Genomic DNA, 14,002 nt, shown 5'->3' on the forward strand with positions numbered 1-14,002 from the left:
AATGTACTCTGATGTCAGTCGTAGCCCCCTTCCCCAAATTCTGCCTAATCTCTCCTTATAAAGGTGCGAGCGTGGCGAGGGAGTTTCTAAGGCTACCGCCTCACTCCTTCCACTTTGGGGTCTTCATGTCTGTCTGCCAATCCAACATGGGGGGGGCAGGTGGAGGGGCCCTGTTGTGCGGCTAGAAAGTATTTCAATATGGACACCCAAACCACCCGTACCCAGGGATCTCGTTATGCCACTTAGTGATATTTTGTATTTTGACGCATCCTTTCATGGGTGACATATTTTATGTATATTGGTAACTTGGGCTGGTGTTTATCTTTAGAACTGTGCTCTTGCCAAAATAGTTTTGGTGCGTGCATCAAGTATATAGATACTCTTGTGGTTGGTGGTTGGCTACTGACGCGCACTTTTCTGCTTTGTTCATCTCTGGAGCCACTAACACGGCTGAACTTTTCAATATCTGCAAGGAAGTTGCCAATCCAACTGAAGTCGCCACCTCTTTCCTTCCTTCCCAGGTACTCTGCAACGCATTGGCCTCCCATTTCTCATCCAAAACTCAGGACATCCTGTCCTCCCTCTCCACCACCGTCACTCCCACACCAACCTTCTTGACTCCCCTCCCTGCACCCCTGCACTCTCCTCCCTCCTGCCCATAGCACCTGATGTTTTTTTGCTCTATGAAGGTCTTATCCAAACAGGTGCTCCCTTGCTCCTCCAGAACTATTAAGTACAACCTCTCCTCCCTCAATGATTTCTGTAACCACTCCTTTGCCGCTGGCTCTTCCCCTCTATCCCTCAAACAGTCCCTTGGGCACCCTCTTCTAAAAAGCCATCTGCTGACTTATCCTGCCCGGCTAACTATATAGTCTTATCCCCACCACCCCCTTCTTGGGTAAACTCCTGAAGATGTTAATCCTCCCTCAACTGATCCTCCATACTGAACTTGCTGGTTGCCTCCATGACCATCAATGTGGATGCTGATTATCCAGGAAACTGCTCTTCTGAACACCTGTGAAGACATACTTGCAAATCTTGACTCTCAACTCTCCTTATGTTCTCATTCTCCTCGACCTCTTCTGTGTCTTTGACATGGTCAACCACTCTATCCTGATAAAACGACTCCTCGATACCCTGTGCATCACAGATCGGGCACCAGATTGGCTGACCTTTCCTCACTAACCATCTCTCCCAGCTGCAGCTGGGCCCTTTCTCCTTCACCACCTCACTCCATACCTGCAGCATTCCCCAGTGCTCTATCCTATCGCCATGGCTTTTCAGCATCTATCTTGCCCCTCTTGCTCTCCTGATCTCCTTCTCTCCTCATTTCCACTGGTAGCTGATGACACGCAGCTCTCCTTCAAACTTCACTGTACCTCCTCTCTCATCCCTGACAGCTATCCAGACATGGTTTGCTGCTAACACCCTCTGTCTTAATGCCAGTAAGAAAGTGATCCTTATTGGGACACCTGCACCCTGCTTCCCTCCCACCCTCTGCCCGCCCTGCTTTGACCCTCTACTTTCTCCATCCCTTGAGGCCAAAAACCTCGGTCATCTTAGACTCCCCTCTCTTTCACCCCTCACATCTTGGACCTTCCCAAAAAGTCCTACTTCCAGCTTCATCTCCTTCGAGAAATTCTCCCTTTTTCTTACCTTTCCCCAGAAGCTCAATGTTTCCAGAGCTCTGGTCCTCTCTAGGCTGGACTATTGCGACAGCCTCTACCTCCACCTCCCCCTTTCCTCCTACGCTCCCTTCAGCTAATCCAGAATAGGGCTGCAGGACTTATTCTTGGCCTGAATCCTAGGGACTGTATCTGTCCTGCCCTAAAATCTCCCAGTGGCCACAAGGATCAAATTCAAGACGCACTGCATCATCCACAGGGCTTTCTGGGGCCTGGGACCACGCCATCTCCAACTTTCTGTCCCTAATTACTTCCCTGCTGGAGCCCTCTGCTCCTCTAACTCCAACTCCCTGCTTGTCAAACGCTTCTCCAAGCAGAGTGTGGGGGACAGCTCTCTCTCTTCGGCTGGTGCCTATCTGAAACAGCCTCCCCGCCCCTCCGACTTCAGCTGGACCTCCTTAAGTTCCGGAAACCTCTCAACTCTGCTTTTCTCTACCCCTTTCCCTCCCCTATTAATCACCCCTCCGCCCTTGCCCACCCGACCACACCTCCTCCGAGCCCCCCACCCCTCAACAGCACTACCCTTGTGGGCTACTCACTGGGTGGCTGTGCATCCCACCCTTGGGGCACCTCTGCCCTAGCACCTAGCCACCATGGCACCCCTCAGCACTTCCCTCCAGGGCTCTCACCAGCACTTGCCCATATCTTCTCGCCCCCCCTTCCTCTGCACTACTCTTCACTGTACTTGCACATCTAAATGTTGCAAGGCATAGTAGGACCACCAGTGTTTTCTGCCATTATGTTTTCCTCCCCTTGTCTCTCCCCATTTGCCTTGTGGCGCCTTGAAACACTTTTGTTGTACAGGCGCCAAAAAAATCCCTTCTGCACAGCTAAATAGAACGTGTAGTCCCGTTTGTCCATGTGTGTCCAGGATCCTTCTCACAGAGAGGTCCCTCAGAATTCCCACCATGGTTGGGGAAATTGTGCTCGTCGATGGGAGCGTTTTGTTCCTGGTGGGGGTCTGCTACGCAATAAAAAACAAAACGCTATAACCGATTCCCTATTTACAAAGCCTATCGGGGAGCGTGCAAGGACTTCAAAGAAGACTTCCTGTGCTGTATTTGGGGGTAGACCGAAACTTAGGTCAGGTTTTGGCCCTCCACTCCATTCTAGTGTTAAGTGCTATATATCTCTCCCTTCTTTGGGCCTAATTCACAGAGCATTTTCGAATGGGGGTTTGCCATTCTAAAACGCTTTTGTGAATTAGGCCCTTTATCCCCTTAACTATCAACCGAATCCCTTTTCCGACGAGGATGGCAACTCACTTCGTCTTGGTGATGCTAGCGGCAAAATGTCTTTGGGTAGGCCTCAAAGGTGTATTGTGCTGCTTCATCTTGGTGCTCCAAGAACCCTATCTTCCCCCAACGCTGAACCTAGATGTTTGAGCTTCTGAAAGACAGTTTTTAGGCTTTAATTGTCGAATTAAGCCCCTGAACATTCACTGTTAAGCAGGAGATGTCGGGGATCCGGACTCCCAGGTCGACTTTGTGTTTGCACTAGCTGGGGTTACTGTTTGGTCCCCTAGCTTGGCCAGTGTGAGGGTAAGGGCCTATGTTCTGATTGACCTCACAAAGCTCGGAAGTGCAAGAAAAAAGGACCATATTGAAATACCCTAAAATAACCCCGCTGGTTTCTCCCCAACCCACTCGAAACCTGCAGGTCCTAAAAGTAATCTAAGAAAAGAAGCATTTTTCATATGCCAACCTTTCTGTCGCATTACAGTGCATTGTACTGGGACAGTGCCCCCAATTAGTGGAGCTGCACGGTTAGGGTGTCTTCATTGATATTTCAAGTTTTTTATTTTTTTTTTAAACTGAACTACACTGGGATACTGTAAACTGGGAATATCTTTTGTTTGATCACCGTAGGTGTTCACGGAGCGTGCTCAAAGGGAATCTATTGGGAGCACATCCAGTAGGGCTTTAGATGTGAATTTGAGCGAAGAGTATCTTATGCCTTAGTTTGGGAAGTAGGGGGCGAAAAAAGTGTTTTTAAGATTGCTGTATTTTAGAGAAACAAAATCAAAGGAAGTATATATTTTAGTCTTCGATGGGTATTTTCCTAGTTAACTGAATTCTTTAACTAGCCATTCGCATAATAGATCGCGTGTCTTGAAGCTGTATTGAAATCTGGCAATTCTCTAAGGAGATGCGTAAAAATAGTGCTCCATTCCACTGGGCTGAAAGGATCGCCTTGGCAGTGACATGGCATAAACGGTGCGACACATGCTTATGTGTTGACAATTATTCTGGTGTATTCGCCTCATTTCAGAGTAAAGCATGTAGGCACTGCTTGCCTTGCACCTTAGCACCAGGCTTTCCAAGCTAGTTCTCGAAAAACAGGAATGCGCTAGGATGGGCAGCAGAACTGTGACTCCACTGTGTAGACTGGAAATCTACTTGGATTATACAAATTGCGAGTGCACTCGAATAATTCTGTAATAGTATACTGGCGTATTGCAAAATTGAATCTTTTTGGGATTGTGCAAACTGGAAATGCTAATAGCAAACTGGAGTGTACTAATACTGTCATGTTACTGGGATTGCGAAATTGGTAATCTCTTCGGGTTCTGCAAATTGAGTGCAGGGAAAGTCAACCTAGGAGACTGCTGTGGAATTGTCCTAGTTAATTCTGAGTATGCTAGAATTCTGCAAACCAGTACAATCTACTTCTTTCATAAACTTGAAGTTTGCCAGGCATATACCAGGTTGTAAATACTATACCTATACTCTTATTAGCAACCCCAGAATACATTAGTTGACACACTGGAAGTATACAAACGGGTTCCCAAACTGGGGCTGTACTGCAATTCTATCCAGTAGGAGTATGCTGGAAACGTGCAATGGTAAAGCTGTAGTATACTGCAATTGTGTATACTGAGTTTTTGTACACCATGTGATTGCTAAAATGGAAATGGACCCATTAGCAAAACTAGGATTGTATATACATCGTTCAAACTGGGAATATACTAGGTTTGTACATTTTAGATTATTTTGGGATTGGCTACTTCTTATATACTGAGTGATAAAGTGGAACATTTGGGTCTTACTTGTATTGTTACAGGGCTAATATCTGCCATGTCCTTTGTGCCAGGTCTATAGCTAGAAATGCAGTTGCAATGGGAGGAGTTGTGTGGTTGTTGGAGCCAGCACCATAGACAGTTTTGCATTTTTTTGTGCAAATATGGGATAACTTGATTGGAAGTATTGCCAGCACAAATCCAGTTACTACTTCAGCCCAGACAGTGATACATTGGGGTTATTGTCCGGTTCTGCAAGATTTGTAATGTGTATAAAAGTACTGTCCGTGACCTTACCCGGAGCTGTCTGCTATTGGCTTGTAGGCCGGTAGTCCCGCCAAGCTTGGACCAGCCTGCAAGCCAATAGCAGCCACTGCCCTGGGTGGGGTGGGGTGGGGGCGAGGCAGGAACATCTTTATTGTGGTTACACAGGTTGTAGCTTTTTTTGCCCATCCAGGCCCTAGAATGTTGGAGTATTGGCCTCCTCTCTAGCAGAAAGTAAAACCTGCTGGGATAGGGCAGGTAGTGATGGCTTAAGTTAACACGGTGGAAACTCATGGTGTGCTAACAGGGTATAACTGACAATCTGTTGAAGTGGGTATTCTGCATTTTATTACTAGGCATAATTCACTCTAATGTTGTAGCTGGGTTTAAAAAATATAATGCATGGCATCAAAAGCATATATCAAATTGCAAACTTATAAATTTACAAATTGTATCTATATTAACACTTTTATTTGTTCAGGTACATCTGTAATGTAGACGTTTTTTTTAACTTACCCTGCCTGTCCAAGTGGAGCTCTACAATAGTCTCTCTTCTCATAATAGTTGTATGTTTTGTGCTGTACCAATTCAAACATTTTATTTAGCCATTTTGTACCCTCTTTTAACAGATTCCAGATGCAGTAACTGGATATTACCTTAATCGAGCTGGCTTTGAGGCATCTGACCCTCGAATGTAAGTAATTAAACTGAACTATATTCCTGATGTGATAACTCGTCACTTTCTGCCCTGTCCAGCTTGCCAGAAGCAGGTTTTAAAGCCATGTAAAGCTTGTGGTCCAATGTTGTTCGGACATGCAAGCTGTTAAAGTATACGCATTTGATCCTCTTATGCATTATTTTGCCTTTATGTTCGTGTTAAATGCAGTTTACTCTTTTCTGCCAGTCCACTTTTCTGCGATATTATTATTACTGGCATAGAGGACACAATTGACTTATGGAACAAGTTACCGCTATCCCTGATGGGGAGCCTTACCCTATGCTAAATGGTGGTCCTCCTGAGACTATTTTACATGTTAACAAGTATACCATGCATGATTAATCAGCCTTTAAGCTACTGAACCGTAGCATTGCTGAACTCTTGCGGGGGTGGGGGGGAGGCAGATGTTGAGTGGCGCTTTCATTGCTGTGCAGGAAATACAAGGATGGGGAGGTTGGGTTATCTTCCTCTATGGGTTACTGTTTGGTTTGTTCCCAAGGATAAGGAGGAAGGGGGTGCAGGATGTAGTAGTTAAAGGTGTGTAATAGTCATGATAGCTATTACTCCTATCTGTCCTTCTGTACACCCTCACCTGCCAAATTAGTCCTTCTGTTATGGACTGGATGGATGGAAAAGGGACCTGATTGGGCAAGGCTGAGGTTGGTGTCTGGGTGAGGGGCTGGGGTGAGGTGCTGTCTGTATCAAATTATACAAGGAATATATTCTCCTGGAAGACTGCCCCACTGTGTACCTAACAGGTCGACAGTAAGTCCTAAGATATGGTGGAAGAGAGCCTATGGGCCAAGAGTACGGTAGTCCCTGCGGTGAGTAACGTTCGCTATCTTTATAGTGAAATTACCCTGCCACCCGTATGGACATTTGCACTGTCAGAATGCTATTACTGTTTGTTGCAGCAGTTGAGTACACTAAACTTGGGGGAGACTTCAGGGTAATCAAATCAGAAGTCATCCCTGAAACAGAACTATTCCAAGCTGCTCGTGAGTCTTTCTCACAAGCAGTTTGGAATATTTCTAAGCCGGATCGCTAGGAAGTTCAGTCACGATTAACAAACATATGAACTATTGAGCAGTGCTTAAATCGTGTATCAACAAAGAACTAACCTCCCCGCATTAGTGGAAGCAAAGATTTGGGACAGAAGATTTGCATAAGGCAACTTCAGGAAATACTCTCACCTGATGATTCGCTCCTGGCTACCTACAAAACCGGTGAATAAGTCGTAAACTGGCATTTGACAGACGGGTACGAATTAAAGAGAGACTGGTGGCAACTTGTACTATTGAATGCAGAGAAATTAAAGCAAAGACGACACAATTGTCTAACGCTTAAACATACTGGCTTGTGACCAACTCAACATTTTTCTTTTTTTTATAAACCAATGTAGTGTTCATGCAATACGGCATCAGTCTCCCCTGACGTTCTCCAAACAATTGTTTATGTATAAAGAGAAACATACATGTTGGGTTTGACTATAAGCTATATAGCTTGGCTTAGTACACACAGCTTAGTACGAACGGAATCAATCCTAGTGTAAAACATTAGAGTGGGGACATGTCATGACAGCATCTACTATACAACAGTAATTATTGAATAAGTTGTTACAGTCAAACTTTATGCACAAGTCACCTTGTTGACACACACTTGTTAGTTTGTGAATTTTGTAGAGATGTTTTTTAGATATGAATAATTTATATTGATTAAAGCATTTTAAAAAAGTAAGATTGTTGCCAGTGACTGAAATTGCATCGGTTTACTAGTATCTACTGTGCACTGATAAGCATGTATTTTTTTTTTAAATGTTGAGTACGTTGCCTTTCAATAATGTTTATACCAGAAGGGTCTATTTTGTAATGGCAGCAGTTGAGTAGCCTTAAAGATAATTGCATAATATTACGCTCCTTGTCATGCTGTTTAGTTTTTTCTTTGAACTATACTTAAGGAGTAGTTTTTTTTTTGATGTACACTTAACATGGAATTCCTTAGTTGCTCTCTCGCCAGTAAACAATTTAGAATGCTTATACCAAATCGCGACCTTCAATTCCAGTGGGCCAACTGCGATGTCCTCATTTACTCTTGAAACCTTCTAGACGGCCCTTTTTTCTTTTCTGTCTACTTGGTGTTTTGGCGTAACTATACAATGCTTGCATCCTGCCCCAATGATTGATTATACCACCGCAGAGAGCTCAGCGAGTTAAGCTTTAGCACCAGACAAAGATCAGAATCCTCATCTCGAGGTCAATACATTGAGTACTGATAAATTGGGTAATAAACAGACACTACAGCCCTTGGAAGTGTGCGGAACCTATAAACCTTTTACCACTGTATGCTTTGAAAGCATGGTTTAGTTACAGTTGGATTATTGGCAACTTGTGTTTTGTTGTTTCAGAATTCGATTAATTTCTCTGGCTGCACAGAAGTTCATTTCAGACATTGCTAATGATGCGTTGCAGCATTGCAAGATGAAGGGCACAGCATCTGTTAGCTCCCGCAACAAAAGCAAGGTACGTTTGTGGCAGGCTTGGGTCTAGTGGAAGGGAAAAACATACTAGAATGAAGCTTTATTTGTGTTTGAACACCCATTTGGTTTATGGCTTTGTATGCAACATACATAGTACTCAGCTTTTTCGCTTTTTTCCTTGTGCCAGGCCATTCTCTGGTTTGTACGTTCTTCAAATAAGTATTGTCTATTTAATGGAGCGTTGTAGCTAGAAATGTAAAGCAGCGCATTGTTAAATTGGGAAACTCGAATAATAAATGCTTCTCCTAGATCAGCTTCTTTAAAGCCCCACCCAGAAGTCGATTTGTTAAATTGCACTTGGTGATTCTTGTTTTCTCTAATTTGCTCCCATAACTTTAGGATCCTGGTCCCAATGAGGTTTTGCATACTTTGGTTTTGTGGGCGTGTCTGAGTTGGAGCCCTCGATCATTTCTCATTCAAAAGGAATTAACACCTCATCGACCATGCCTATAGACACCCCCCCCAACTAAAGCATTGAAGTTGTAGACATTGGTATTCTCGTTACCTTTTTTTTTTCATTCAGTTCTACTGCTGTTGGTGAAACCTAAATGGGCCTAAAGTGCCAAACTTCAAAAGAAGCCCACTTCCTTTATTGTAGTCGAACAGTTCTAAAGGCATGGTTGGTTCCTGGGAATTCTTGGACGCGGATGCAAATGCAATGGCTACTCTGCAATACATTAATCGGGGTGAGGTGGAGAATTGAAATTGCAGACTGTTAGGCAGCCTTATAACAGTAACTCGACACCTCAATTGTACATATGCAGTGCACCATTTCTTACTCCCCAATAGTTAATCACTACTAAGTGAACATTTTGTGACCTGTATTAATGAATGCTTAATTACTAGAACCAAAAGAAGGGATGGGTGGATGTTTTTGTTCAAATCTGTACCACTGGCACTGCGCTGGGCAATCTTCCACACTGTTCCTTAGCCGGTTTGCTCCATTGTAAAAAGGGGTCCAGCCATATGGAAATCGGTCAATTACTTGCCCTTTCTGAACTAGCATGACGGGCTGAAGAACGGTGGACGGTTGCCCAGAGCAATGCCAGAGGCTAGGATTAATTCCCAACCTTCCAGCCATCATCTTCTGTTTTGTTTAATATGCAACAAAAACGAAAGGAAAGGAGCATGAAGTAATGAGTAACTCGAACAAGCCACAACTCCTTCATCATTGTTCAATGTACTTCCACCTTGTGCCTACTGCAGACTGTGCTGTCATCTGCATCCCCTTAATCCCCCCCACCACCTGCCGAATTATCCATTTTGACCTTGTCTGCAATCTTTTTATATTTTCCAAACCTTGAACTCTCCAGTGACACCAATGTGTATGCTAAAATGAGATGCAGAATACAAGTGGTAGGCGATCATTTGGATGGGGCGGGGGGGGGGGGGGGTTCAGTTTTGGTCTCCATGCAACCGTGTGGGAGTTGGCTTTTTTTAACAGTGATATGACAGCTTTGTATGTTCTACAAAAATTGACTCCTTATTAAACGGTTAACAAGTTGCATGTGAATTGGACATTAATGCAGTGTTGATGCGCCTTACTATAATCTGATTTTTAAAAGCAATTTATGAAATTACTTTTTTTTTTTTTCCCCATTCATCTTTTCTATTGCCCGTCCACACGCCGATTGATATGAGGTCATCTTCTACTTGTATGAGATTCTGTTTACATTATTGTATCTTGTACTTGATGACTTTCTGAGTTTCTTCATTTTCCACACATTGTTTAGGTTTGCTTAACCTTTCTCTTCATTGATTTCAGGATAAGAAATACACTCTGACAATGGAAGATTTGGCACCAGCGTTGTCGGAATATGGAATCAATGTGAAGAAGCCTCATTATTTTACCTAAATGTGGTGTTGCCCCGCATTTCTGTCCAGGACTGGAGCATGGTCTGCGTGAAGGAGCTAGCCGACAGCTGCTGGAGTACTGTTGGTCTATCAAGCCTCGGAGTCACGAAAGCTGCTGACCTGGACATGGGCGCTTCCTGGCGCTTATTTGTGAGAAGAATATAGATGGACTAGACTCGCAGTGGAAGTGTTGTAGTTCCTGTCCAGGTCAAAGTGACGATTTCTTGTTGAGGGGCTGATACCTGGGCCCGTTGAAAGGCGAAACATGAATTAAAAGTGAGGGATTGCTTTGGGATTGAAGATGTCAGATTTTATATCATTTTTGTTTTATATCATACATGCCAGTTGGTGTGTTAGCAGTGTGTGCTGCTTGGATTGAACTGATAAACGGAGACCACTGTTGAGTGAGCATAGTTTGTACACAGTTGCATCCCCCACCCTTCGATTACATGCAGCCTGTGAGGGAGCGGGATCAAAAGTGGACATTTGCAGTACATCTCTAGCCAATCTTTTTTTTGGGTATGCTTTGAAAGGGCTTGCCGCGTATGATCATTGCAAAGAGTTGTATGTTTTGGGTTTTTTGAATTTTGTTTAAATTCTTGTGGCTAGTAAACACTTCATTTGTTCACGTCTGTGTATCAAAATGTCCACATTCTTTAAAATAAAGTGTACCTTTTTGTTTAATAGACTACATTTACAAACGAGGTTAACTTTCTGTTAAATAAGAACCCATCTCGGTGAGTGAATTTCGTGCTAACATTGAGCTTCCTCATGGCTGAATATATTTAGGCACAGTACATATTCATGATTCTGTAATTGTTAGAGAATACCTTGTGGTGATTGTCCGCAGTTGACTTTGGCTAAAAGGTAGTCCTTCAAAAATGAGATTTTACACTGTAACATCTCCCTTGAAATGCTGGTGTTATGTTCAGTCAGAGGTCTAACCGATTAGACCTCTGTTTTGTATTAAAACTTCCATAAGCACTAAACAGCATTGTTAATGGTCAGGAATCGTGCAAGTCAGTCCAAAACCTCTGAAGAGCTGTACGTTTCAGACCCCCTGTGGTAGGCCTACACCTCGTTTGCTGCATGAGCACTAAAGTAACTGCCGATATAGAGTGTGAATTAGCTTCTTTTATTCTAGTTTCCATGAGGGCTTATCTAATATTAATAGTGAATATCTCTACCGTTACGTTTTTGGCACAATTATCCGGAGAAAACTCTTTATTTTAGGCCTATTTATACACCGTTTTTAGAAGCTTTTCTGACCTACTTCAAACCTTATTCCAAATAAAATCAGTGTGCTTTGAAGTAAATCCCCTCCCTTGCATTGTAACTGGAAGCATGGAAATGGAGCTTGCCCTCGGATCCCACCGTGTGGCAGCTGTAAACTGGTTCGTTTTTGAGACTACAGCCTGGCTCTGAATATTTGCCAAGCTTTCCATCTTTAATTCACTTGTTAAAGACCATTTTTAAACACGACGTTTGTATTTACATTTTTACATGTTTGCTACTTGACAAAGACAGTTTGTATTTGCAAATAATTGGGTTGCAACAGTCCCTACGTTTATTAGGAGGATGGTACAAAATTAAGCTAGTCCAAGAAATGCTGTATGTCTAACTAGAAAATGACCTTCAGTCTCATACCACAAGATTACAATTGCAAAGAAAGAAGCAGGTTAAGGTCATGAGAAAATGTAATTGAGAAAGTTAATTTTGAGTTCCTTTTTAATATCTTTTATAGGTTAACCACCTACATAAACCTTTTTTTGGCTGAACATATATGTAAAAGATATTTAAGGCAAGCATAAACTTATGGAGAATGAGAATTTTTTTTTGTGGGCCTGTGAATCAAATGGTTATCGCTTGGGCTGTCATAAATGGAATTTTAAAATGCGTACCTTTGGAACTGCAACATGTTTCACCCATGGGCTTTTTTAAGGCAAGGGGCGTATTAATGCCCAGTTACATTTAAGTTTTTTTTATTTCTCTTTTGCTGAAATGATTCCAAGGGAGCCTCATTTAAATAAATTGATGGAGTACAGTAACTCCGCTAAGTTCTGCCAGAGCTCCTGGGTATGGACCACTGATTGATATCAGGAATTGTCAGTGATCTAGAATTTAAAAAAACACAACAAAAACGTAAAAGCTAACATCTATATTGGAACGGGATATTTTGGTAACGTGTATGGTCCAATATTGTATTTCTAGTTCTCCAGCATGGGGTCTGGCATGGATTCACATGCTCATGAATATTCCCCGTCAGGCTGGGCATCCTCAGTAAAGAAAAAATCAGTATCAGTATCAGTTTCGTTTCTGATCTTTGTTAGTAGTAACCAATCACTGATCTCTGGGTCATACTGCCCCCAGCCAATGACTGCCCTCTCCCTAAGCCCCTCCCCTGGCAGCAATCCTCAGATTTTTACTGCACGTTCAAGTGTTGGGAGTCCTCGTGCTTTAGCTCTCGAGCTTTTACTGCGTTTTCGCGCTTTCGCAGGAGAATTTCTCAATTTTTCGGTTTAATCGAGCCTCAAGCTCCACCGTTTCCACTTCCGATAACGGGGACCCGTTTCGGAATTCTTCTACGCCCCTCAAGGGTGAAGTTTTCGTCGAGTTACGCTTCTTGGAGGTTCCAGAAGATCTGAGGCCTACCTCAACGGACATGGCCCAGGACAAGGGAAGCTCGACTCCCGGATCCAAGCTGTTCAGGAGCTGCCCGGCATGCGGATTGCAAAATGTTTTCAAGGAAGACGAGCATTCGAGATGTCTCTACTGCCTCCATGAGGACAGGACGCACGTGGAAAAGGACTGTGCATTCTGCAAGAACCTGTCGGAACAGACCAAGCAAGATCGTCGTTCCTGGCTGGAGAAGGGCACAGCAGGTGAGAAGGCGAAGAAAATGTCTGAGCGGCCTTCTAAGTCTTGTGAGGGTGCCCCGGCGACAGTGGCCCAACAGAAGGCCAAGCACCACGAGTCCGCGGGCACCGGGAGCGCCGAAAAGTCGGGCTCTTTGGCTGCCAAGCAGGGCGTGACTTCCCTGGCACGATAAACCGCGAGCCAGCGCTCTGGTTCGGGGAAGAGTAAGTCCGAGAACCCGGGTAAGCTTCTGGAGAGGCCCCGGTCGATCTCGAAGGGAGCAGAGGGGATGCGAGGCGATGACCCTCCCACCCCCCCAAGCGAAGGCCCAGGACGCCTCTAAGGTGGTGAGGGCCTTGATCCACCCGGCAAAGGCCTCTATCGTGGTTGTCACAGTGGCCCTGGCGAAGCCGACAGAGGCTACGCCAGTGGAGGCAGCCTCGGGGGCCCAGAGTTTCCCTGCCATCGCGGAGGGAATCCTCTTTCCAGCCCATCGTTAAGACCCCAGTGATAAGAGGGGGGTGGGGGGCAGCCGGTGGCCATTACGGACTCAGATTCAGCCTCTGAGGAGGATCCGGTGGAAACCGTGAAAGGCCTCAACGAGAGGTTCGATCCCAGGGGAAGGATCCTGCTGATGTAATCTAAGATGACGAGGGCCCTGTGGAGCAGCCATCCCGCCCGTCGCAGCCATTGTCCGAGCCCCAGGATAGCTCGGTGGCCATTTTTGTTGGTGATCCAATCCTTATGTATTGAGAAGGACGAGGTTACCACGGACCCAGACGGAGGATCCAGAGCCTGGACCGTCGGGAAGCCCTCCGAACAAGCGGAGGAGAGTCCACCCTACCTGCCCACAAGGCCTGTGGACCCCTCATCCCCCTCACCGGACCCTCGGGATGATACGGTGACTGATACGGACGACGATACAACAGACATTCCTTCATCACCCCCCCCCACCCTTCCCCCACCCCCTAGGGCCTCTCCGCCCGACAAAATTGGCTCTTTCCACGCTATGATAGCCAGGGCATCCGAGCGCTTCCAGCTCTGCCCTGAGGAACAGAAAAAGGAAGGGT

General features: G+C 44.8%; 1 protein-coding gene across 1 annotated transcript in view; it reads left to right on the forward strand.

Annotated features, from left to right (window-relative positions):
• The window catches only part of TAF10 (TATA-box binding protein associated factor 10), a 49,575-nt gene extending 38,811 nt beyond the window's left edge, over positions 1–10,764 (forward strand). The window contains exons 3-5 of the mRNA XM_069640344.1: positions 5,598–5,662; positions 8,091–8,205; positions 9,988–10,764. Of these exons, the coding sequence (XP_069496445.1) occupies positions 5,598–5,662; positions 8,091–8,205; positions 9,988–10,077 (270 nt within the window). The 3' untranslated portion in view covers positions 10,078–10,764. The remainder of the gene's footprint in view (positions 1–5,597; positions 5,663–8,090; positions 8,206–9,987) is intronic.
• The last annotated feature ends 3,238 nt before the right edge of the window (positions 10,765–14,002 follow it).

This window comes from Ambystoma mexicanum, chromosome 7q (genome assembly GCF_040938575.1).
Source record: "Ambystoma mexicanum isolate Mex_15411 chromosome 7q, UKY_AmexF1_1, whole genome shotgun sequence".
Classification (NCBI taxonomy): domain Eukaryota; kingdom Metazoa; phylum Chordata; class Amphibia; order Caudata; family Ambystomatidae; genus Ambystoma; species Ambystoma mexicanum.